Source organism: Micropterus dolomieu, linkage group LG13 (genome assembly GCF_021292245.1).
Source record: "Micropterus dolomieu isolate WLL.071019.BEF.003 ecotype Adirondacks linkage group LG13, ASM2129224v1, whole genome shotgun sequence".
Classification (NCBI taxonomy): Eukaryota; Metazoa; Chordata; class Actinopteri; order Centrarchiformes; family Centrarchidae; genus Micropterus; species Micropterus dolomieu.
Genome location: NC_060162.1, coordinates 11,149,215 through 11,175,435, shown reverse-complemented (window position 1 = coordinate 11,175,435; position 26,221 = coordinate 11,149,215). Strand labels below are relative to the sequence as shown.

Here is a 26,221-nt window from a genome sequence, read left to right as displayed (position 1 = left end):
ACTTGCTAATTTGACAGTTTGGCATGCAAACAACAAGAAAAAACTTTTGTTATTATATGCAACTCTGGAGAAGTTGATATTCATCATAACCAAGGTACTGACTAGAAAAACACACAACACACACAAAGCACGTTTATATCATAGATAACTTACTGAGGACCTTGGCCAGGGGGATAACAGCCTCTTCCAGCAACTTAGAGTCCCCACTGTTTAAAAGGAAAACCAGGGAAGAAAAGAGTTAAAATAAAAAAAAAGGAGAAGATACTTAAAATATACGCAAGAAAAAAGGACAGATCAGAGGACATGATTGCTTTTATCATCTGCTTTCTGTTGTCATCAGGACATTAACAACCTCCAACCAGAGTTTTAACGAATTGTGATGTGACGCTACGACTCCCATGAGTACTCATTGGTCTAATAGTAAAGCCTATTGTCTGGCGTGCTACTTACCGACGACACTGTGAACAAGATGACTTTGTGGAGATTAAACAAGCGGACTCGCCGTTGTGGCCTTAGGACTGTTTTGGCCTGCCATTAATTATCAACTTAACCAGCGGAAGTAATGACGAAGCAAGCTTTTTTAATAGCATGAGAATCCACACAACATGCGGGTCGCACTCTCAGTGCCGCTGTGCGAGGGTGCACTCGCCAAACATCCAGACTTTTGTCAAATGAGAATATAAAGTTGCATCTGTCACAGGGCAGCCACAGTCCCATAGACCTTTAGACCGTCAGCCTCCCGCCTGCTTTTAACCTGATGTGAGCTCTGTCATCACACGCGACTGATCGCATGCACACACACACACACACACACACACACACACACACACACACACACACACACACACAGCGTTAAGTCAGTACGTGAGTGTGCGTGGCCAACCAGTGTGGAGAAAAAATGCACAGCAGAAAGAGAAAAGGCAGGAGGAAAGTGCCATTAAATGCTGTAAAATTACAGAGATCTTCCTGATTAAAGGACATGGTGGTGTTTAAAAAGACAAAAACAGACTACTAGCAGTGCTGCCCTCATATCGTGATGTCAATCAAGAAAATAACTGGCAGTTTATTCGGTCTTGAAAATAATCATTGGTTGCAGTCCTGACTTAAACCACTCTAATAGCCTAATATAATTTTTGTTTTGTCCCCAGTGCATACATGCTCACTTTATGTCTTGTGATTGTGTTCAAATAAATATGTAAGATGCCCACATTTTTATTATAAAAGGCAAGCATAGCCCAATACTGAGCAGCATTGGTGCATAACAGCACAAGCTCTATTTATTTAGCTACCAGCAGGGACAATGCACATTAATAAACACCGTAGATAGACTTCAATGTAAATATACCAGAGTTAGCTAAACAGCTAATTTTCATCTGTGTTAATAACACTACATAGATTGATGAATGAAATGCCCTTCCTATGTGAATATGTAACATGAGTTCCAGTCCAGCTGCAAGAGGGAATGCAGTGTCTTTACTTCTCAGAATGTTTTACAAAGGACTAAATGTTGACTAGTCGATCTAGTAACAGGTAACCCTGCTGGATCAGTACTGAAATAAGCTCTGCAAACATCCTGTCTACAGTTAATCTTGAAGGACTTTCTCATTGGATGGGTTGAGTAGATGCTTGGGGAAATTTGTCAAAAATGGAGGGCTTTTCATGATGTTGTTAGAGGCGTCCTTCATAGTTCATTGTTGTTGTTTGCTGTCAGACACATGTCTAACTAGACCTTTCTATGTGTGTGTTTGAGTACCTGCTAGTGGGACTGATAAAGGTGAAGGAGATGAGCTGGTTCCAGAAAGGGTCATTCTCCGATATGGACTCCGTGCCCACCAGGGCCTTGAGGCTGGGGTTTTCAGACAGGTCACTGACTTGGCTAGTGTTGGCACCCATCTCTGCTGGCTCCACTCAGCCAGACTCACCACTCTTCACTGCTTTTTCTCCAAGCATATGCCAAATCCTGGGGCAGAGGAAAAGCTTTTATCTTTGGCGCCATCACAAAGATGAATTATTAACTCTAAACACAAATCTGCCAGTTGTTGTTTTTCCAGAAAAGGTCTGATCAGCTCAGTAAAAACATGCAGTCACAATAACCATATACACTACCTTACTGGAGAATCTGCTTTTTGACATAAATACAGTGACCTTAGTTCATCTAATGTATAAAGGCCAGTAGGACATGTAACTGGCACAGCAGTAAGATTCATTATATTACTTACCACTTGTAAACATAATTACAATTCAGAGTAAACGCCACTAGTAGTTTCACTACTCCTTGGCAAAGCTAACCCAAGCAATAAAAAAAGGCATGCTGCCATGGGAAATAAACGTATGGATCTTTGATCTCCCTACCCATGTACTTCAAAATCAAATTCTTGACTTGAGCAATTTATGTAAGCAAAACAGATCTGTCCTCACCAATGTCAATGCAAAACAATGAGAGAGGCCAAGTTCACTACAGGGTGACACACAAGGAACCAGGACATGTGTTTTGTCTTCTCAAAAAGGACACACCTTTGACACACAGGTGTAGCCAGCGAGCAAACATTTGCCCGAGTGAACTGCAGCACACTGGAGGCACCAATTAAACCACAGGGAAGTTTGTGCCTCTCATGTATAATGTAAAGAGAGGCACAAACCTGAGCTAAGAGGGGGATAGTACAGGTCACCATACAGACAATTTTCTTATGCGCTTAGGTTCACTGGTGAACAGACTACCATGTCCTTGCCAGAGCTAAATGTTGTGTCCTGATTCAGTGCGCCATCTCATGCGTCTTTAACTGTATCCGCTGACAAAAAGACTGCACTTGAATCTGCTGCTTCAGTTAACCAACTTGAATGACGTTAGCTAGCAAGAATACTCAGTGCTTTGGCAATTTCGACTGTCAAACACGGTACACTGACATTCTCAAATTAGCATGAAATCCAAGCTAGGTACATTTCTGATTCATGACAGAGTTCTGTTAACTTGTGGTAAATAACTCCGTGTTCAAAAAGCAGCTAACGTGCACTGCTTGTTTGCTATCAGCTGACTGCTCGGCTTACCTGTCATAAATGATTCTGGCAGTTTCCGCGGTCTCTCGGCACCCAGGACAGATGAGGGGCTACGTGTTTTGTTTTTTTAATTACACAAATCCCCCGTTCAATCCAATTTGTATATCATGTGAAACTTACAAAGTCAAATACTTGAAATTGTGTGGAATTTGAGACAATTAAGTTTACTCTACATAGTGCTTTCCTCCATGTTTTCCACGTCGCTATCCCTTGCGTAGTGACGACAGATGGGCGTCATTACGTCTTCTTCTTCTTCTTCTTCTTCTTCTTCTTCTTGTTTTAATTTTATTGGCTGTTGGCAAATAATAAATTGGTGCATTACCGCCACCAACTGTATGGAATGTGGATCAGACTGTCTACTAGGCCTACTTAAATTATTCAAAAGAACAACAACAAAACCCAACTCATATCCCCTCAATCATATTAGTTAGTCTGAGACACTGAAATAAGATTCGATAACTCTCATCTCTTCACTTCTTTTGTAGAATATCTATTAGATCAAAGTGTAGGTGAAGTTAGCTAAAATGGGCCACTTTTAGGTAAATGAGTTATAAGACTATAAAAGAAACTCTGCATGAGATTATATTTTTATAAATTGGTATGGGTCTCTTAAATATTTATTTGCTAAAAAAATGAAAAAAACTACAATTGCTTTGGAAGTTTGAGTGTCAGCATTTCCCTCTGTCCCATTTTAGCTGAACTCAGGTAAAATGGACCAGCTGTCAATTTTAGCAGGAAACTGACATGTCTTTGGAGTGCCACAGTAACAACACCGTAAATACATTTCATACAATAAAAAGTTGAACAATTATTTCATTGGAAAAGATATTAAAAATGAACTGATTGCGTTGTATGAGTGTGTGTTTGTGCACACTGGTGTCTTTGTGTCTGTTTTCTGTGTAAAGTAAAAGATTATTTAGGTTTTACATGGATGTAAAAGTGGCCTAAAAACCTATGAACCTGTTTTCTACCCTCAGTTTCTGTGTAACTTCTGTGTAAGAGTGTGTGTGTGTGTACGCAGCCCATTTTAGCTTGCTGGTTTAGCGAGATATAAAAGTACCTAAAATTACTATTTTCAGAAAAATCAAAGTTTCTTTACAAATTTAACTTTTTTATTTGAAAGAGCCTGTCAAAACATCTTTGATAAACATTTTGCTTTGTTGGTAAGCTTACTTATAACTACTTTATCACAAATATTACCACCCTAAGTTTTGTTGCCTTTCAATGTAACTGTCCATCTGAAGCTTTTAGCCTCAAGTCCTTTTCCCCACAAGGTTTTACAGTGTTTTGTGTTGGATGGTCTTGACTATAGCCCTTTAAATTAACCCAGTAATTCTGTATACTTCTTATCTCTAGTGGCATTTCTCCCACTACACCTGTAATGCTGCCGTTGGGGTTGTGTCAAATGCACCTGTGCATAATCGGTTGATTACTTCTGTGACGTTGCAGATAAAAATAGGGCTAATAGAGCCCAAGTGCCTGATCTAAACTTTGGTTTTCTATGTACTTACAAGTACTATGAAGTCATTAAAAACATGTTGTAACTCCCCTAGGATGTACTTATTTTACACAGGCACCGCTATCACATTTATGCTGTCTTAGTATATTCTATATAAACATCAATGCACTTTTCAGCAAATTAGATGAAATGGAGGCACTTGACAGTATGGGAGCAGTCAATAAACATTTTTCTTCACACAACATATCCTTTAATTCAGTGATTAAACTCTAATTTGACTTAAGATACTATTCTGAGTGAAAAACTACAAGAATAACCAAGTAGGTGCTGTAAATGTATGTATATGTATCAGTATCATGATAATCACTGAAAAGAACAGCCAATTTTCTTAGTCACTGTAAAATGAGTGACTAACAAAAAAAGTCAAAATCAAGCACACACAATTTGGGAAGCTTCTAAAACCCCATTCAAAGCAAGGCAATTGTATTTCAATAAGGCAATTCAAATTATTAGGAATGAAAAGTCTGGTATTTAATTTAATAAAACGCAAATTGCAAGTTTTACACCTTGATTTGAAAGGACTGAGAGTTGGAGCAGAACTATTCAGTGCTTTATAGACCAACTAGTATTATATAACAACTTAAATTGAACCCTTAATGACTTCATAATATGAAGTGAGCAAACTAGCTGAAGTGGAAGCATGAGAGCAATTAATGGGCATCTTTTTTTATTTGAAGGTTTTCTTTTATTCATTCATTAAACTGCGAGTTTGACTTATAAAACTATTTCATTGAGACTGAATATTTAATACAGAAAATGCATGTATGAATTTGTGATTAACAAGGAAAATTTATCAACAATAACCAGTTACTTAAATATAACTGAGAAGATTTAAAACAAGTTACACACAAGCTGGAAGGTCATAAAAACCACTCTATTCAAAGAAGACATAAGTTATTTCATAGTTTCTCTATATTATATTAATTAAATATTTACACTGTGTAAGATGCATCATAAACATTCGGAGCTGTCAATCTGTCTTCTTATCTGCTGCCAAAGCGGATCCGTTGGCAGTAGCCTCACCATTCATTTCAGGCTGAAACACATTAGAAAGAAAATGTCTTTCAAAAAATGCCGTCATCGACAACATGCAATCATGAAAGAGGCTCAAAACTAACACCATTATTAGACATGATTAGGTCAAGTGAAAGCCAACTTAGCCAGCCAACTTCAACCACTTTAAATACATTCAAAGTGTCTGAATGAGCTGTATTTAAGTGGTTCCTGGTAGATGAGTTGTGGAAGCATTATGTTTTTCTTCAACAAATACAGATTTTTAAAAAATGTATCTTAAACACGGCTGGAATTAATACCACAGTGTTAAAAGGAATATTATTCTGACAAATATATGTATAAAACACTTAACAGGATGCCACTGTTCTACATATTAAACATACAATATTGACTTATCGCCCAGCCCTACACAAATTAATTAATAAAAGGAAAAAGGGTTTCACTATTAAAATGACAAGATAAAATCATTAGTACTTATTATCCCTTACCTTTGAAGTCCCATTACTCTTTTCACTAACTTTTTGGTCAGTAGTGCCAGTCTCCTGGACCGCTTTTTTGGTCCAGAATGTGTTGATAATTGGTGAAATGAAAGGATAGAGGAATGGCTCCAGGAACCTCTTGTAGACCCACAACAGGACAGGAATCACAATACAGGGAATGCACACCATGACTGTGGCTCAGAGAGGCCGCCGAAAATGATGAATCTGAAGCCGAGAAAGAAGACAAAGAGATTCATAAGTTGTCTATATATATATATATATATATATATATATATATATATATAATAACTAATCTTCATGAACACAGGGGTGTAAAACTTTTAATGATTAATTTTAAATGTTATTTTATTGGACAAGACCTGCAACTGAATTGTCAATATGGATATCCCTGTGGGTTATAAGGTAGCCATTTAATAGATTTGAAAAGTTTGGTTAAACCCCCCACATGTGTGTCTACAGTGCCACCTGCTTTGAAAGGAGTTGGCCTGAATATTAATTACTGTGGTTATTAAATTTGGATGTAAATTCTTAACAGTTTGGGGTTTTTTACTTACAGAGGGTGTGCACACAATCATAACACTTACACTTATAATAATACAATTTCAATATTAATGATGCAACAATGTTCAAATAATGTAACAAAATAACATCACTTCAATCCTAACTTATATTTGGAGAAACAATTATAATTATTTAGCCAACCACAGGACAGGAGGATAGATCCTAAAGCTGATTTGTGTAGCGTCCACCTCTATGAAAACTCACTCATACCTTTTACATTGTGTTTCATACAGCTTCCACCATGGTCCTATTTGATCATATGTTACCCTTGCTGCCCAGCTTCCCTTTGTTGTGTTTTTGTGTCTTGTTATGTTTCTTTCTTATTTATCTGTTTGTCCTTCTTCCTATGTGTCCCTAAATAAGAATGTGTTAGTAATTTGCCTGGTTTAAAAAAAAACACTTCACTGGTCATTCACAGTAGCTAATGAATGGTAGAGCTGTACAAACATGAATATCAGCCAACCTGACTGCAGTGTCAACACTAGATCTTTCCAGGGGGCAACAGTTCAGAAGTAAAAGTAACAAGCAGAATTCTAGTGTCAAGATGCGTATTTGATGAGGTTTATTCTCGGAATCATTCTAGTAAGCTTTCCCATACCATTTCACAAAGCGGTGACGTTTGTCACGACCTGTCAGTGAAATTCATGTTGGAAGCTAACGTTGTTAGTTTAAGTAATCGTAGCGAAGAAGAAGAGAGGCTGTGTTTTCAGCTCTGCTCGGCAACCTTAATCGTCAACCTTGTGGAGGCCCCAACCTGAGACAGAGAGCCTTTTGTGTGCTATTAATCTGTCTCGTTACTCATCAGCGAACACAGAAATCACGTTAACTTAATTAACTGAGCGACTGTTAGCTGTTAGCTAACGTTAGCTTACGTTACTGCCATCACTCGGTGGTGAAGGTACTATAACTAACCGGCAGACTACACAACATTTTCTAACCATGTGACTTTAACTGAGTAATAAGTCTCACCTCTTTAGATCACAAAACACCACTGTTGTCACGTATTGCCGCTGTACCCAGGATATTTCTCAGGTGTTTTGGACCCTGCTGCGAAGTCTCTGGAATGGACTCACACATGCGCAGAAGCTACTTCCGTGGTCAGAACCGGAAGTTGTTAGTTAAGCAGGGCGCTTTTCTTCAAAACAGAACCGTATGAGGGTCTGAATTACAACTTTGTAAGTGACACATAATCACAGTTGCCAGTAAAAACGTTTTAAAGTGTATTAATCCGGGATTCTAGATAGAAATTTTGGGCAGTTTGTTATTTACGTTCTGTTAATCTCTAATAACATGTGATTCGCTGCCATATAGCCAAACTTAGCTTACAATGTCAATAACAGACAGCAAAATGACAGTTTTGTGCATGTGTGGTACATTTTATATGAACCTTTTCGGCTAAGAGCTCAATCTTGATTGGAAAAATGAAAATAGTATCCATGTCCTAATGAAAGAGACATCTATGTTAACGATATATTAATGTAGCTGCTATTTCATAGTTTTGTGCATGTGTGGTACATTTTATATGAACCTTTTCGGCTAAGAGTTCAATCTTGATTGGAAAAATGAAAATAGTATCCATGTCCTAATGAAAGAGACATCTATGTTAACGATATATTAATTTAGCTGCTATTTCATAGTTTTGTGCAGTTTTTTTTCACCTTCCAGAACATTTTCCGTCCAAACTTTTCTTGTAAAGTCCTGCGCGTCTTCATTTCAGTGCAGCAATGCCTCTGTCAACCCAGTCGCAAGACGACAGTGAACAATACGTTTTAGTTGCCAGCTTGGATAATGCTCGCAATCTCTCCAACATACTGAAAGCCATCACCTTCAAAGACCATGCCATCTTCAGCGCCACACCCAACGGCCTGAAGGTCACAGTGGAGGACTCCAAATGTCTGCAAGCCAATGCCTTCATCCAGGTGTGTGTACCTGGGAGATGTTTGCCCTCAGGCCCTTTTGCCAGAAAGCCTTACTTCCTGGTTAGGTTTAGGCACCAAAACTACTTGGTTAGGTTAAGTTAAAAAAAAAAAAAAAAAAAAAAGACAAACCCCCTGAAGGCAAACTTCTCCCATCTTCATTTACATACATGATAATACTTTATAATTGAGTAAACACAAAGGAAGTGATCAAGTTGGGTCTTGATTGACCCACAATGCTGTTTCGATTAAATGTATCCCCTATAATGGTGACATGCTTTCTCTTTATTCCAGGCTGAGATATTCCAAGAGTTCACCATAAGGGAAGATTTGGTGGGTTTTCAGGTCAACCTCACTGTTTTGCTGGACTGTCTTAATATCTTTGGAGGAAGCACAGTACCAGGTAAAGACAAAAGAAACCTTAATGGAGAGTAAGCTAAAGGGAAACAATGAAACCAAATTCTGTTTAAACACAGTAAATCTCTTTAGCCATAGTTAGATTATTATCCATCTCAGACATGACACTGCATTTCCATTATCTCCCTTATGTAATGTTGCAGGAGTATCCACAGCCTTACGGATGTGCTACAGGGGGTACGGTTACCCTCTGATCCTGTTCCTGGAGGAGGGTGGGGTGGTGACTGTGTGCAAGATCAACACACAAGAACCAGAAGAGCCAATTGACTTTGAGTTCTGTAGCACCAACGTCACAAACAAGGTGGTCTTTCAGTGTTTCATATAATGAGAGACATAAATGTGGCCAACTTGAAAAAAACTAATAGTAAACTCATACACATCATCTCTTTAGATACTACACATTAACAGTAAAAATACACCTTTTCTGTTGCTTGCAATGACTACTTTACAAACCCATAAGGAATATATATGACAATATCTGCAAGTTCTATGAAAACAGTACATAATTACAACTCATGTATCTTTTGGATCTCTTCAAAGGTGATCCTGCTGTCCGAGAGTCTGAAAGAAGCCTTCTCTGAGCTAGACATGACCAGTGAGGTGCTACAGATCACCATGTCTCCCAGCCAGCCATACTTCAGGTTTGTTGTCAAAACTAAAATAGCTTTTCAAAGCTACAGTATAATGCAGCTCATGATTATATTTCTAAAACTCAAAAGACCCATGTTCAAATACACATATCATCTGTTCAATAATTAAACTGTCAAATCTGGTTTGTTTCTTCAGGTTGTCGACGTTTGGGAACTCGGGAAGTGCCCATTATGATTATCCCAAAGACTCTGACATGATGGAGCTGTTCGGATGCACCAAGACACAAACCAACAGGTTAGCATATTACATTACAATGCATTACATTTACTCATTTGGCAGATGCTTTTATCCAAAGCGACTTACATTTCAGGAACATCATACAAGCATCAAATAGAGCATCAATACAGCACGAAATCTACAGCTGACAATACATACTAGTAAGGGCAGCAATAAATACTAGTAAGAGCTAATAGCATGTATGGCATCAGTGGGGTAAATACCTAGGGAAGGAAGTAAGAGTTAACAAAAAATTGCAATCAATAAAAGAATTGTAAGGGGATAGAAGAAGAAGAACACAGGAAGTGCATGTTAGAGGTTAGGAGTTAGAGGTGTTATAAGAGGAAGTGTTCTCGGAAGATATGTGTTCTATAGCTTCTTGAAGTTAGAGAGGGGACGCCCCTGCTCTGATGGCATATAGTAGTTTGTTGCACCATTGGGGTGTCACGGATGAGAACAGCTGGGACTGAGATTGATTTGTGTATTGGGATGGCAGAGCCAGGCGGCTTTTGTTGGAGGAGCAAAATGGCCGAGAAGGAACGTAAGCTTGTATTATGGAGTTTAGGTAGATGGGTGCAGACCCAGCAGACACTCTGTATGCAGCATTAATGACTTGAATCGGGAGGCCACAGGTAGCCAGTGGAGGTCACTCAGTAATGGAGTGACATGAGTTCTTTTGGGCTGATCAAAAACCAGACGTGCTGCTGTGTTCTGAACCATTTGTAGGGGTTTCACTGCACAAGCTGGAAAACATGGCCTGTACCATTAGCTGGGTGGCGTACTGAGTAAGGTAGGCCTGATTTTTCTTATGTTGTATAGAGCAAAGCGGCACGACCGAGAGACAGCAGTAACATGGTCTGAAAAGGACATCAGTCATGACCCCCAAGTTTCTCACCACCCAGATCGGAGTGATGATTGAAGAGTCAATTTGTAGTTTGATGTTATAGATTGCGTGGCTGGAATGACCAAGATTTCAGTCTTAGAGAGGTTTAGTTAAAGGGGCCAGCCTTCATCCATGCAGATATGTCTGAGAGACAGTCCATGATCTGTGCCGAGATGGTGGGGTTGTCTGGCAGGAAGGATAAGTAAAGCTGCGAATCGTCTGCGTAGCAGTGGTGAGAAGCCACGCGAGCGAATGAGCACAGTATAATAAACTGTACTGTTGCAACCATGAGATGGACTAGGGGGACTGGAGAAAGTTACATGACATCCACAACAAAATAATGGCAGAGAAAGTAGTGGATGAATTAACAGAAATTATGTGCTATTTATTTCCCAGAAATTATTTTCAATTAGTTGCCTTGTGTTGCTCTGTGAATGTAGTGGACTGTATTCCTCATGCCTGGGAAATGGACATCCTGACTCACTAAATCACATGCAACCATTAGTAGTATTAATAATTACCCCTGTGTACTGTTCATACTCTGTCTGGACAAAATATCTGCCAGTAAAAAGGACAATTTGTTTGTTTTCACCAGGTCCACCTTGCATTATAATGTCCACCTTTTGGCCAATATTCTTGTCTCTGTGTTTTCTAATAGTTGTATTAAAGCTCCACATTCTGTGCTGTCCTCTCTGCTAACAGGTACAAGATGTCCCTGCTGAAGCCATCCACAAAAGCCCTGGCTTTGTCCTGTAAAGTCTCTGTGAGGACAGACAGCAGGGGCTTCCTCTCTCTGCAGTACCTGGTCAGGAACGACGACGGACAGATCTGCTTTGTAGAATATTATTGCTGTCCTGACGAGGACGTGGAGGAGGAGTGATTACAGTCCACTCAATTCCCCTTTAAATAAACACTTTGACTTCAGTGGTGGCCAGTTTCCCAGAGGAGGCAGTACAGCCAGTGGGTGCACCCAGGAAAACCTGGACTTAATGGGTAATGGGCACAGTGGGAAGGTTGCATTTCAGCAGAGCTTTGTCACTGGATTTGTGGAAAGATAACCAGACGGGTGACATTATGTGCCTGTGTGTAGTTAGACCACTACAATGCTGAGCTTATAATTTCATAGAGATACAGAAAGTGATATACAGTTACTGTATTTTGCGTCAGACGTCCCTCAAGTCTAAATGGTTTGTAGTCCGATTACAGCAGTCATCTGTCTGCGTTCAGTATTTCCTCTTTCCTTCCTTTAACTCATACAGTGAGCCGTTAACAACCCATAAGACATTTATGAAATGCTACATTGGTACATGTTTCTGAAAGTGTCTCTCTGCACATACATGGCCATAATTGTACCTCATGTTGAACGTGTATGCTGACACCTTTGACAACCATTTGTCTGAAGTATACAGCAGATGACACTGACAGTATGTAAATCATTTTATTTCCATGACTTACAAAACAACTGTAATCACTCAAAAGCAATAAACATGTTTGTTTTTTTACACTGGAATATTTACTTTTATCAAAAATGGATGGGCAAATATAGTTTGCAGTATTGTAGAAACAGAGGCCTTAATGGCAGCTAGACTGCAATCCTCCTGAGTGAGGGAGCTAAATATATATTGTGTGAATCCATAAACTATGGCAACAGACACTGAACACAACATATGCATATTTAAGATTTTCTCGTGTTGTCATATGATAATAACGTGTTACACAGTCTTTCTGTAAAAAAGACAAAAAGCTCATAATATTGGACTTCAGACCTGACTGAACCGTAGCATTATCACATTTTCTTCGCATCGCGGCAGCAGTAAGCCATTCACTCAGCTTAATCCAGTCCATCCAGTTACCTGCGTGCCATCCTCTGTCTTTTGAACGCTTTGTGTTTGTTCTTCTTCACCGGTTTCGGCGCAGGTGCTTCTGTCTCAATGTGAACAGGCGTCTCATCGGCTGGTGTTATGAATACGTCAGCTGTAACATCTCTGGTCAAATCATCCTTCGCATCGGTCCTCTTCATTTTCTGCATCTCCTTCACCATCTGCTTCTCACGCACCCTGGCTGCCGCCGCCAGTCGGATCTGTCGCCGGTGCTGTGGGTGTGTGAAGAGAGGAGTGACTGATGGTGCAGCATGGTAATGTATCAGGGACATTAAATGGGATTCAATAACATCCCCATGCATACAATATAAACTACCGTGCACTGGATTTTACCATGTTAGGAGACCGGAAGTCTGGGTTTTCATAGAGCGTCGGCCCTCCAAAGCTCCCCTGAAAGACCTTGATGAGATTGAGAACAAAGCGAGGGCCGATCTCTACTAGAGAGGCATCCTCCTCGATGATCTGAAAGTGGAACAGAGAAAATATTATAAAATGTACATAAACGGAAAGAACAACCCTAACCCACGACAGAAGAACAATGAAATATTTTCTAAAAATGAGAATGCAGGCATAGAAGACTTTACCAAGAGTAATGAAACATTACCTGATAGTTTCTGAACCATATCCTGTTGTCTGCGATGGTGAATGTGAAGACGTGGTCCACAAAAGGCTGACTCTTAGGGTGGTAGCGTGGAGTGGAAAATGTCTGCACAAGAAAACAAATTGAGTACTTCCTAAATTAAATAATGTAGAAATACAACCTACTCAGCTTTTAAACTAAAGTTAAGCCTACTCATTCGATCTAAACAATTATCAGGGTTGACAAAGTCCAAGTTATATTACAAGTAAACTTGGGGAGTTTTAGCAGCTCAATCCAACACCGTTTTTCTCAGTTTAAACATACACAGCGCCAACTAAATGATAAATTGTTGAATATTTAAGTTATGTAACACTGATCAGCTCCGTCTCACATTTCCACAGTGTCATCTTCTGGCTACAGTTCAACTCAACTGAGTCTACTTTGCAAGGCTGTTACCAAAAGTGTGGTCAGGATTAACGTATGCATCTTGTATACACACCTGGGTGAAGAGCTCCTTCAGTAAAGCATAGTGGGGCTCTTTGTCAAATTTCTATAGGAGGAAATAACAAAAAAAAGTTTAGCTCTTGTTCAGGTCTGACAAGTTCTGACCTTCATTATTACATCCAAAGCATATTATAGGCCAACAGTTTGTCAGAACAGCTGGAGAATCATGCACCAAGAGTGGAAAGAGCAATGTATTTGGTCTTCTTAAGTTGTATCTGTGCTGCTGTTGATTATTTAATTACACAACAGAACAAAAAATAAATTACTATATAATTTATTAAACATAAATGCCAAACATTTGCTACTACCAGCCTTTCAAATATGAGGATTTCCCACTTTACATCATATATACTTTTTATAACTGACTGTGTTTAGGGTTTGGGTTGACATCACCTTGGGATTTGGGAATTTGTGATGGCCAGTTTTCACAATTTTCTGACCTTTTAAAGATCAAACAATGAATTCAAATCGGTAAATAATGATTAGCTGCAGCCCTAGTTGTGCTAATCCCTGAAGTCATCTGGTGTGGTGTGGAAAAAATTACAGGTCTTTGTGGCCGACTTCCGCCTATCACTGAAATATACCCCTAATACAGCCTAATTATGATTGACAGAATCACTGACAACATGTGCTACTCACAGGATCGAATGAGAGCAGCGGCCTGGATCCTTTGAGGCAGTTTCCTGTCATCTTGAGTTCAGCCAGTGTATGAACTGTGGAGACAATATAAATCAGTTTTTCCCCATGGCACACGACAGGTGTTGTTTATAACACATTGGTACTGTAGTACAGAAGTAACTCACTGTTTTGAACCAGGAACTTTGCAGAAGGTCCATGAGGGCTGTTTGAAATCCTGCAAAGGTGAGAACATTATTGATTTTACTTTAAATTTGTTCTACAACAGTAATTACAGAGGCCAGCAGAATATTTTAGAGAATGTAACGAAGACCAAATGCTCACCACATGTAGAGGTCCTGCTTCTTCTTGGCCTCGAAAAAGAGGCATTTGTTGCAGTTTTTGATTTCACACACCTGGGAACAAAGCTGATCTTTAGCTATGCTGTAATGCATGTGATTATATAAAAATGTGTCCAAATTTGAAATAAGAATCTCACCTCATTAACAACAAACAACTTGTCCTTTCTGTCCATTTTTGTATCTAACAGACAAAAGAAAAACCTCGTTATTATGACAAAACTTATATCTCTGCTGCCACATCAGAATAAGCAACAATCTAACAAGTGTCAGCACTTGTAGTGGTAGTAGTTGGTTGAAATAAAACTGTAAATGAATGACACACAGCACTAACCTGCTTTTGAATGAGGCATCATGGTCCTCAGGTCTTGCATCAAGTGTCTTGTTCTGAAGTTGATGCCTCTTGAGGAGAAAATGAGAACCCTTTCCTTGTTTGTCCATTTACCCTGTTAAAGAGAATTTCATTCATAAGATCAAAATAAACTAAAACACGCTAATTAATAGTGTGTTTAAAACATTTCCAATGTGCATCCAGAGGACCTCTTCATTCCTAAAAGTAGTAACAGACTGAACAAATCAAAGTGTGCTTGGCCCTGTTTTGTGCATGAACGGTTATTGATTTCAGACTGGACTGTTTTTAACATACACACATTAAATTAACTTAAATTACACTATTCAGCTACATGGTGTTCGCCGTTTTAGTTTACCAATGACGTTAAGTAATTTACAGAAAATATACCCCCAGAGTACTGGTGAGCTTAAGTTAGCTATCGAGTCACCAGCTTCAGTGGCTAATAACGAGCACGAGCCCTTACCGACGAAACCGGTGCTGGGATTGTGACTTCATTTTTCTTCTCTTGTTCAGCTTCACCTGCATCTGCAACAAATTTGACTTTCTTCGCCTTTTTCCCAGCAAGCTGTCCTCCACGTTTTCTCTTGAACGCCGACATGTTTGTACACCGACACAACTCTCGCGAAACCACCGTCCGGAGCAGAGAGAGAGAGGGGGGGGGGGGACCCCTAGCGGCGCGGAGGTGGTACTGCATATACTACACATGGCGTCAAAAACAAAGTATGCTTATTTATTTACTTACTTATTATTGAAAGTGTAACAAAATATACAAACAAGTTAGGGAATGTGTACACATCCATTAAGAAAATGAAGTAATTTGAAATGGTGGAAATGAAACTACAGCACACTCGAACCTAGCAGCATACAATATTAGTAACAAGAGAACAAGAGAGATCAACATAAAGTAAGTTAATATATATATGTATATATGTGAAATACTGAAGTCACAAGTCTGTATAGCACACCCCCACAACACACATCTAAAAAGTTTCACCAGAAAATTAAGATGTCTAAATCGTGTCATTTATTTGCTTTGTTTATATTACGTGTATTTAGTTAAGTGTTTATTCATAACTTTACCACATTTTCTAGAATTTGATCAAGAATTTCCCACCATGTCTAGAAAGTTGCAAAGACGTTTCAAATCTCTCTGTCAACACTAGAAAGCACTATGGTATGATAACTTTATGCAGGTATCTGTGAAGCCTTGTAATATAAAATCACAGATTCGTTGTAACGGTATGGAAGCAGGTAAGTAATATTATTTAATATAATGGGCATAGCAGTAATGACCCAATGAACTGCAAGTTAAAAAGTTGTTGTAAGGTGTTAATGAGTAAAATTTAGAAGAATCAGATAGAAGAACCAATGACGGTAGAATAAAGCTTTAATATTCCAGAGGGGCAATTTGGCTCACAGACAGCAGTCAATCAAAGTAAGTACATAATGAATACAACAATGAATAAAAATGGCAGTCGCTACAGTACATACATACAATACATGCTGGACTGCAGTCACAGACTCCCCTTTAATGAGAAGTAGGTCTTCTTTGAAAGTCAGTGAACAAATCTTTGGTTGTAAACACGTTCAACTGCAGAAAAGACACGCCAAGTGACAAATTGTCCAACCACTGGGTCATGAATCCATGTTCCTCATTGTGCAGAAGGCTGACTATTACCAAGTCATCTGCAAACATAAGAACATACCTGTCTTTATAATAACAGTTGTTTGTGTACAAGACAAGTATAAAGTGGGTAAACGATGCAGCCCTGAGGAGACCCCGGGAGGATGAATGTTTACTAGCTGAGAACCATTCATGTGAACTCTCTATTCTTTATTTGTCCAAAAAAGTAAAAGTTAAAATCATTCAAAAGTTGTGTAATAGCAGTAGTAGAGCCATTGCAGTTAAGGTCAAAACCTAGATTCGACCTAACAGTAACACATCCAGATAAGACTGAAGGAGGGTGAAAGGTTGGGCAAATGTAGCCACCAGTTTAGCAGACTGAAAATGTAGATGAGAGATGTGTGATTATAATTGATTAGATTATAATTGATCATTTTGAGATAATTTAATATAAGAACGTTTTATTCCACTACATTGGGCATTTCCCGAATAGTGCTTAGAAATATGAAGTATGTCAATTGAATGAGAGCTCAATTTAATTTCGAACTGTAGAGGGCAGAAAAAACGTGAAACTAGCTTAAAGTTGACCGAAAATAGAAATAGAAGAAGAACTATTCTCGCGAGATGTAGCGGCACCATACAGCAACGATATGGTCCTGACAACCGGTTTTAAAGCATTTTATCGTGTAGATGTTGTCTCTTAGTGATGAAGGGATTTGCGCAGATTTGAATATGTAAGGCGAAACAATACAGTATTGTTGCTATCACGTGAAAAGTCTAAATTACTTAGATAGAAGAGACATGCGGCACTGTCGCTAGCATGCTGCAGTTAGCGACATGCTAAAGTTAACCGCTGGGTACAACGTGAACAACATTTTACTGAGTATTTAATGCTTGAGACAAGTTTCTCTTTACAGTTAGCTAACAATGAAGTGTCACTATGAAATATTGGGTGTGAAACGAGATGCAGGAGACGATGACTTGAAGAAATCTTATCGTAAATTAGCATTGAAATGGCATCCAGGTAAGTAGTGGTAGAAACCTTATAGACTTAATGTTAATGAACGGTATCCCTGAAGCAGAACAGAAGATCGGAAAATTACTTAATTTAAAGTTAAATCCCTGAAATCACTTCTATAAATGTAATTTTAAGTATATATTGTTAGTAAATTGAAAGTGTTAAGTGAATGGTGTGACATATGATACTACATTATGATGGGAAGTTATTATATTGGCTGGTGTAACGTTACACGCAGTTTGAATTGCATTACTTAATTAGTTTTACATTACAACTTTATACTCTAAAGTAAGCAACTACACATGTCAGATAAGTTAACTTTAATATAGTAACGTTAAACGTACAGTATTTGCCTGTGAAATAAAGGGGAGGTATTGAATTTAAGCTTTCCAAGTGAGATTAACTAAAATAAAGCACCCACTTTTGATATTGTAGTTGTCTGTAACAAGTCATTACATATTGAATACATTGTGTTTATTTACTAAACTCCTGGCAACTTTCTTATGCCCTTTTTACTAAACTGTAAATAGGCAATGCTTGAAACTGCAGCTTTGTCAGTATATTCCTTCCACTTTCAGTAAACTTGCATCAACATATTGTTAACTCAAGCTTCACAAAATTGTCAATAAATAAAGAAGTTTTCACTAACAACAACTGTGCTTTCCTTCTGAAATTCCCAGATAAAAATTTGGACAATGCTGAAGAGGCAGCGGAGCACTTCAAGCTGATTCAGGCAGCTTATGATGTCCTGAGTGATCCGCAGGAGAGAGCTTGGTGCGTACATATTTATTTCAACATGTGCAAAGAGTTCTTCTTGACTGTTTTATGGACAGACCGTGTGGGTTAAGTATGTTTCAGCTGGTGCCTCTGTCTCCTTCTGTGTGGCAGGTATGACAACCACAGGGACGCTCTGCTGAAAGGAGGACTGAGTGGAGATTATGAAGATGACAGCATTGACCTGCTGCAGTACTTCACAGTCACCTGCTACTCTGGCTTTGGAGATGACGAGAAGGTGAGTGTGCGTGGTCATGTGTGCAAAGATCATGTTGCTCATTACTCACAAAACAACTTAAACCAGGTTTTTTAGTTATCTTCTACAGACAAAGAAAATACCAAAAGAACAATGATCTCAATCTGCCAAAGTGACATTACCATATGATATTTGTAACACATTCTCTTCTCTACTTTGTCCGTGTTATGTTTTGAGGTGGGGAGGAAAAGAAACAGTTAAGGTTTTGGGAGACACTTAAATGTTTTTTCCCAAAGGAGTACATGTGTATCCACAACAAGCACAGAGATACCCAAGGAAGGTTAAAATCAAGGGCAAGTGGACATAGTTGAAGATACTTGAAGATGTTTTGCCCCTCATCCAAATGCTTCTTCAGTTCTCTGATGAAGTCCAGTTGCCCTTGATTTTAACCTTCCTTAGATAACTATGACCTGGTTGACTGAGAATCTTCAGAGACAAGCACAGAGATAAGTATGACTGACGTATATATGAAATCAAAACACATACCAAACAACTTCATTTGATGCCTCCTGATATTAAAAAGGCAATGTAACCCATGAGTTGTGGCACCACTCAAATAAATAACAGGCCAGACTGTCTGTCCTAGTTGTAAAGGAAGGAGTAATGAGATTATCAAAAGGCAAATCAATACAGTGACAAAATAAATTTCAGCTGCAAGGCTATGTGTAAGCTGGACATTATGCCCTACTTAAAAAAAACAAAAACATCCAGTCACCTTTTCAGCATGCAAGAACACACAGCCAGTCTACCAAAACCCCACACGATTTGATTAAACCCAGTCAGAATTTCTTTGGTCTCAATCCCAAAAGCTATGAGAGTCCAGCACCTCAACGACAGGTTGTTCAGGTTGGTGGAGGCAGCTTCAACCCTTGGGATTGTGGGGACAGAAATTCTTTCTGGCATCTCAGAACATTTATTTTCTCATTTATTGTTCCCTCTTGTTTTCATCCACTCTCTCTCCCTAGGGCTTTTACACAGTTTACAGGAATCTCTTTGAGTCCATTGTTAAGGAGGAGAAGGAGCATGGCAGGGTGGAAGAGGAGGAAGAGGAGGAGGAGTTTCCTCCCTTTGGAGACTCGCAGAGTGACTACGATACCGTAAGTCAGCCCCACAATTTAAGGTTCTGTGTGTAATATTTAGGAGGATTTATTGACAGAAAAGCAATATAATATACATAATTATGTTTTCAGTGGTGTATGAAGACTCAACATAGTGAACCGTTATGTTTTTGTTACCTTAAAATGAGCCATTTTTCTCTACATACACCGCGGGTCCCCTTACATGGACGTCGCCATGTTGTGGCACCTTGTTTCTACAGTAGCCTGAATGGACAAACTGCTCTACAGAGCGCGTTTCATCACTACGCTGAATACGTACGAAGAAGAAGTAGTAGTAGTAGTAGTAGTAGTCGAGTGGTTTATTAGAAGTAAGAAAAGAAGAGAAATTTAGACAAATGGAGGCCCACGCTATTATTATTTAGCACAAGAGCCATCAGAGCGTGTTGGCCATTTTAGCTTCTCTTGTGTGCTTAGAAAGGGAGGGGGGAGCGGTGCATTCATGTGGTGTTTGGATAATCAGAATTCCTTCTTAAATCTTTTTTGCAAAAAGAGAAATAAAGTTTACATAGGACATAAAGAAGTATACAGAGCTTTGATTCGTGCAAAATCACATATTGCATACATATATTTCGCAAACATGTAATATGTTTATGCGTGTTGTTTATATGCTCTGAAAATGGTAATCCAACACATCTTTGTAGTAGCGTCCATGTTTATTCCACATGCCGATGTAAGAGCACATGAACACACACTGAAGTCGGAGAAAGGACTTCACAACTTGGGAAATGAGACCAACACTCACCGCTAGATGCCACTAAAACTTACACACTGAACCTTTTAAACACTTGTCTCAAGGTTGTTCCTCTTTTGGATGATCTAAGAGTTCTTTATACACTTCAGTTACATGAATAAAATAGTAAGCACATTTTTTCTGTTCTACTTTCTCTGAGTAAAAACTAAAATATTAAAAGTATTTAAGTAGGCTTGTGTACTTTATCAGTCTATTTTACATATTACAGGTAGTGCATGTGTTTTACGGCTACTGGCAGAGTTTCTGCACACGTAAAAACTTTGCCTGGAAGGAGGAGTATGATACCAGGCAGGCCTCCAACCGCTGGGAGAAAAGGGCCATGGAGAAGGAGAACAAGAAGACCAGAGAGAAAGCTCGAAAGGAGCGCAACGAGCTTGTGCGACAACTCGTGGCTTTTGTTCGCAAGCGAGACCGCCGTGTGCAGGCCCACAAGAAGCTGGTGGAGGAGCAGAACGCTGAGAAGATCAAGAAGGTGGAGGAGCTGAGGCGCAAACAGAAGCTTAGCCAGGCCAAGTAAGTAGTTGCATAAATGTGTTTATTTTGTTTTTTCTTCTTCATACTTGTAATACTGTACTGTATGTCTATCCAAGACTGGCAGAGGAGTACAGGGAGCAGAGCTGGGCGGCTATGTCTGAACTAGAGAAGGAGCTGCAGCAGATAGAGGCTCAGTATGGAGAGGAGTTTGGAGACGCATCAGAGAGTGAGGAGGAAGAGCTGGAAATGGACGGACGGGAGAAGAACAGTGAAGAGGGAGGAGGTCAGTGAGGAAGCGTGTTTGAGATTTATCACAAATGATATATCCGTCCATGTTATAAGCAGATCAGCTGATCAGCATCTTGATATGCACCTGTGAGGTGGATGGATTATCTCGGCAAAGGAGAAGTGCTCACAACATCCCGTTAGGCCGTGTATATACATAGTAAACGGTAGTTTATGTAATGTTGCATTTAAAGTTTGAATTAATTCATTTTAAAGGGAGCAGGTGGTTCTCGGCTTACACCCTCAGGCAAGTCAATCACATAAGTTATCGCCACAGATTTTAATTAATGCTTAAATAGAAGTTAATCATCAGTGAAGTATAAAGTACTTTTCTTTCCTTTGTGTGAAGTGCCTCTAATTTCTTTTTCAATGCATAAATGTTCATTCACAGATGCAGAGCAGCCTGATGGCGACGAACTGACAATTGACTATTATGATGATCTGTACTGCCCAGCCTGTGACAAATCCTTCAAATCGGATAAAGCGTGAGTAACTTAATAAGTTCATTCACTTAACTGTAAGTGATTTTTAAACGGCGGGTGCAATGTGACCTATGGCCCTGATATAAATTACAGAAAAAACAATCTTGGGTTCTAAATGCTTGCACGTGTGGACTTCATGTATGGTTTTCTTTTCTTTTTGTTGTCTATTTGTAAAATGATTTTTGTTCCTAACAATGCATCTGAACAATGGAGGAAAAACTGTATTAGTCAAACTTTAATGATGAAGGTTAGTCATTTCTATTGTCTGCACTTATTTATGTGTTGAGGGAATTTTCTTATCGATTCGGTTCTGACTCATCAACTTGCTCGCAGCCGTTTATGCTATTGTTTGTGAGTTGTTGTTTTTTTTTTTTTTTTTTCTTACTCACTGCTACTTCACATAGGCAAAAATGGGACATGAAGGAATGTCAAATAACCATTATTAGAGATTATATGAATACCTGTTTTTGGTAACTATACAAATCTGCAAAGGGCTTTTATACACTTCACACATGTTAAATCTGTGTTATTAAGGCCTTTTACAAGTATGTTCATCGTTTCTTTCCTTTTCTCTCTATAGTATGAAAAACCATGAAAAATCCAAAAAGCACCGGGAGATGGTGGCTTTGTTGCGGCAACAACTAGTGGAAGAAGAGGTTTCACTTGGTTTGAACCTGGACGGAAGAGAGGAGGAAAATGAGCAGGAAGAGGAGGAGGAGGAGGAGGAAGACAAGCCGAGGCAAAAGTATGTAGGTGAATGTGATCAGAGAGAAAAAAATGTAGTAAATGACCTGGTTGTCAGGCTGGATTTTATATAATTTCTTCACATTTTTCTTTCCAACAACACAGGCTGTCCAAAAAGCAAAAGAAGAAAAAGAAACAGCAGAAAGTAGTACATGTGAGTAAAAGTTTTCGTTCTTTCAGTGGCTGTGCCTGGTTTAATGTACTCTTTAATGCCTGTGATGTGTCCCTTTTTCTTAAAACCCATCTCTATTCGTGCTTTTTACTTCTATAGCAGAGTGCTCCGGAGGAGGAAGAGGAGGAGGAGGCGGCAAAACCAACGCTGACGACCTGCGGGGAAGATGCCCCTGAGAAGTCAGCAGACCCTGCAGAGCCCGAGAAGCAGGATGATCGTCCTCCCACAGAAGTCAAGAGGTCATTTATTTTTTTTGCCATCTCCAGATCTGTAAAGTGTTCTTTGTGATAACAGATACAGCTACTGTCTCTCTCTATCTCTGTCTGGATTTGTTCAAAAGTTAGCATTTTGATAGTTTTAGACCAGACTGAAGCTCCCTCTCCTTATACGATTTCAACTTCTGGCTATGTAATGATATGGGGCTTTGGCCACATGGGGGCAGCAGACGATGCAACACTTGTCATCTTGAAAAGTCGTGCATTTTTTGCAATCAATTGCTTTTTTACACATCCAGCAGCCACAGAGCATTCGCATTCATTAGGAGTTGTGTTTCTGACATCCCGATAAACATAAGTCAAATATTTACTTTACTTTCTGCTCTGTTTTGGGGAAAAATATGCAGCTGCCTAGCTTGCTAGATGTTCCTCTCTGTTTACAATTTAGTTTAACTTTGTCTGTTTGGTACTGGGCAATTGGTTTATTAGAGCTTTTTTTGCTGGAAGTTGCTGGTGTAAACAGGCTTGATGAGAGTGGAGTTTGTGGGTCGTAAAACCAAAACATTGAGCTGAAAGGTAAATGTAAATGTTAAGCTCCGTAGAGATTAGAGGGTGACATGGGAGCAGATTTTGACCGTCTCATCCCACTCCCACAAAAATACTCTGCCTGTCCCGTCCCACTCCCATGACAGAGTAAAAGATATAAAAATCAGAAAATAGCGTTTATACATATAAGAACTGCATATTTATTTGCGACCTGCCAGCTAATGTTGACCCTTTTTCCTGTCTCGCCCAGTCATGTGAGTGACATTGACTCCCATTCCCCGGGAATCCCACAGTAAAAATTTCAGCCTCTGGTAGGGATGAGGCGAACTGCAGAGTCAAGAGATAAATTCTCTGAGAGTTCATCAATACGAGCGACACCTTTCGCATCACATTAATTCATTCATATTTGATCTATTGCTAAAAGAAACATTTTGCGTTAATTCAATTGAGTGTCTAATTTTTTAAAATGTGTGCCCCCCTCATTAGACTTGTGGACTTGGGATCCTGTTCCCTTTGATTGCTGTTTGGTTCAGATTAGGTTCCTGATGTCAGACAAACAAAGATTTAAAAATAATTTTGCCCACATTGCATTTAAAAAAAAAAAAAAAAAGTTCTCATTCAGTTCTTGGGGTACTATTCAAAACAGAGGAAACAACCTTTTTGGAAAAACAGGAACCTCATCTCATCCTATAGATTTCAAAATCCTTTCATGAGCACGTGGCATTACAAAAAATGACAAATAGGGGATGCAACACAGTTCATTTCTGAATTAAATTAGGCAGGATAACATGAATTATTTGAGTTATAAAAAAAATAATGGTGTTTGCCTTAACATTTTAGAATATGACTAATTATTTGTTGTCTAAATGTTGCCTCAGCAGCTCTGGGAAGACAAAAGGAAAGAAGGGAGGAGGAAAAGACAAGCCAAAAAATGTCAAGTCAAACACAGGAGGAGAGCAGTTTTCTGAGGTATGTACAGTAAAACCCACAGCTTGATGCTATTTTGTGTGATTTGTATTTATCATTATGCATTTAATAATGTCTTCTGCTTACACATGCTTTCACACTTTTCAGTTTAACAGCATCCCTTTTTGAGTTATTTTAAAGAACCTCATTAGAATATTTTGAAAATGCACTTACTGTAAGACAGTGATCAATAGTTTTATTATTAAACCACTTATTCCCCTTTTCCACCTCCAGAAGGAAGTGAACCTCTGCTGTGTGACCTGTAACAACGAGTTCCCCACACGAAACAAGTTGTTTGACCATCTGAAGACGAGCGGCCACGCCTCCGCTCTCTCCTCAAACGTTGCTCACAGCTCCGTGAGCAAGAGCAAAAAAGACAAGAAGAAGAACAGATAACAAATCTTTCATGGGCTGATGAACCTGACCAACTTTTACTCAGCGGGGACACAGGAAACGACGCTCTGAGACCTAAGATACACCAGAAAAAGCCTTTGAAAGTGGACTTTAATAAACTTGGTTGGCTGACTGAGAGCGGATTGTTTTTTAAAGTTACACAATCATGTTCGGTGAGATTGTTGTGTATTTGTGAGAGATTAAGACTTAAGACTGCAGTTATGAGTCTTCCAAATTGGAATGATTGAAACTTTGCGCAGTGTTTCTGTACTGATAAACCGGTAGAAAAATAGGACATGCCTTTATCCCTATTAACAGATCCTTTACTGTTTCAGAAATTGTCTCTTGGTTTGTCATGAAGAGCTCAGTAGTGGTATTTCTGCATCATAAAAATAAGTGATACTGCACGCTGATATTTATACCAACACTCTGGAATGATTTGCATTAACAATAAACAACTGTCTGTTGTATGTCTGGACAAAACATGTGCCTGTACCTTTTTATTATGCTGTTATATTGGTGAGACAGAAAAAAACAAAAGGGCATATGATGATTGTATTTCAAGGTTTGGTCCTTGGCATTGAGTTACTCCTCTGACCCTTTGATTTCCTGTCCATGTTGCTGTGGACGGGCATGTTAAAAACTGCCCAGGAAGAAATCTACATCCTCCACTGTGATGCGGAAGATCTGAAGTGGTGAGAAAACAAGACAAGCGTAACCAGGTCAGGCACCTTTTTTCTGTGTCGCAGACTAAAAGCAGAGCAGGCACTCCAGACATTTTCTGGCACTTGAGGTGGAGATGGGAATATTCCTGCAGCAAAGTAAATCTATCGGTGCAAAGCGCAATGTGTTAGTGTTCTGTGAACGAATTGTTTCAAGGAGGTATTGAAATTTAGAATTGGCTCATAATAGTTTTTTAATGTGTAGAAAACTAAATTATTGCAACTGTAATCATTCTCAAAGACAATGATTACAGTTGCAATAATTTAGTGATAAATGGTGAAAGCTAAGAACACTAAATTCTAAAGAGCACTGCAGATTTATTCAGTGCTGCTTTGTGAATAAATCTGAACAAGTTTTGTATGCAATGCTTTTACATTCTTGATGTTCTGTTTGATTAGCAAGAGGAGGTGTGAAGTTGTAGTGGTGACATGTTGACTTTGCAGTGAATATACTTTTAAAAACATCTGCCCCATATTCTTCTATTTTTCTTCTAGTATAATAATCGCTGGGCAACAGAAGCAAAAATATTGGCATCATTTTATTTCCCTAAGTTAGCAAAAGCTGTAGTAGTAGGTAAAATGATCAAAGATCGTCTTAGGAAAAGGGTGCAGCAGCCAAACAATCACAAAATGATGACAAAATGTGCCACGTTGAACACA

General features: G+C 39.0%; 5 protein-coding genes across 7 annotated transcripts in view; 2 read left to right on the top strand and 3 right to left on the bottom strand.

Moving 5' to 3' along the window:
* Positions 1-3,279, bottom strand: part of dym (dymeclin) — a 54,011-nt gene extending 50,732 nt beyond the window's left edge. Inside the window, exons 1-3 of the mRNA XM_046066606.1 lie at positions 3,046-3,279; positions 1,754-1,960; positions 154-206 (exon numbers count right to left, since the gene is read on the bottom strand). Of these exons, the coding sequence (XP_045922562.1) occupies positions 154-206; positions 1,754-1,893 (193 nt within the window). The 5' untranslated portion in view covers positions 1,894-1,960; positions 3,046-3,279. The remainder of the gene's footprint in view (positions 1-153; positions 207-1,753; positions 1,961-3,045) is intronic.
* Positions 3,280-5,022: 1,743 nt separating this feature from the next.
* Positions 5,023-7,775, bottom strand: LOC123981955 (UPF0729 protein C18orf32 homolog). Its single transcript, XM_046067236.1, has 3 exons — positions 7,618-7,775; positions 6,076-6,291; positions 5,023-5,609 (listed from the first exon to the last, which is right to left on the bottom strand). Exons 2-3 carry the CDS (start codon positions 6,253-6,255, stop codon positions 5,544-5,546), a joined length of 246 nt encoding a protein of 81 aa, XP_045923192.1. The 5' UTR covers positions 6,256-6,291; positions 7,618-7,775; the 3' UTR covers positions 5,023-5,543.
* Positions 7,652-12,233, top strand: rad1 (RAD1 homolog (S. pombe)). Its single transcript, XM_046067235.1, has 7 exons — positions 7,652-7,823; positions 8,366-8,567; positions 8,859-8,967; positions 9,125-9,282; positions 9,522-9,622; positions 9,768-9,866; positions 11,434-12,233. The coding sequence occupies exons 2-7, from the start codon at positions 8,373-8,375 to the stop codon at positions 11,609-11,611; spliced, it is 840 nt and encodes a 279-aa protein (XP_045923191.1). The 5' UTR covers positions 7,652-7,823; positions 8,366-8,372; the 3' UTR covers positions 11,612-12,233.
* Positions 12,156-15,675, bottom strand: bxdc2 (brix domain containing 2). The gene is made up of 10 exons (XM_046067234.1): positions 15,485-15,675; positions 15,004-15,115; positions 14,810-14,853; positions 14,656-14,726; positions 14,499-14,548; positions 14,335-14,408; positions 13,691-13,741; positions 13,216-13,317; positions 12,945-13,073; positions 12,156-12,823 (listed from the first exon to the last, which is right to left on the bottom strand). Exons 1-10 carry the CDS (start codon positions 15,617-15,619, stop codon positions 12,581-12,583), a joined length of 1,011 nt encoding a protein of 336 aa, XP_045923190.1. The 5' UTR covers positions 15,620-15,675; the 3' UTR covers positions 12,156-12,580.
* Positions 15,676-17,255: 1,580 nt separating this feature from the next.
* Positions 17,256-25,322, top strand: dnajc21 (DnaJ heat shock protein family (Hsp40) member C21). Of its 3 annotated transcripts, none has more exons than XM_046067538.1 (12): positions 17,256-17,669; positions 18,344-18,437; positions 18,552-18,675; positions 19,659-19,790; positions 20,771-21,075; positions 21,153-21,319; positions 21,713-21,806; positions 22,384-22,548; positions 22,653-22,701; positions 22,822-22,958; positions 24,359-24,449; positions 24,681-25,322. In XM_046067538.1, the coding sequence occupies exons 1-12, from the start codon at positions 17,573-17,575 to the stop codon at positions 24,840-24,842; spliced, it is 1,617 nt and encodes a 538-aa protein (XP_045923494.1). In that variant the 5' UTR covers positions 17,256-17,572; the 3' UTR covers positions 24,843-25,322. The 3 variants fall into 3 exon arrangements, with proteins under 3 accessions (XP_045923494.1, XP_045923492.1, XP_045923493.1); XM_046067536.1 differs by having other exon boundaries at positions 22,819-22,958; XM_046067537.1 differs by having other exon boundaries at positions 17,257-17,669; positions 22,819-22,958; positions 24,362-24,449.
* The last annotated feature ends 899 nt before the right edge of the window (positions 25,323-26,221 follow it).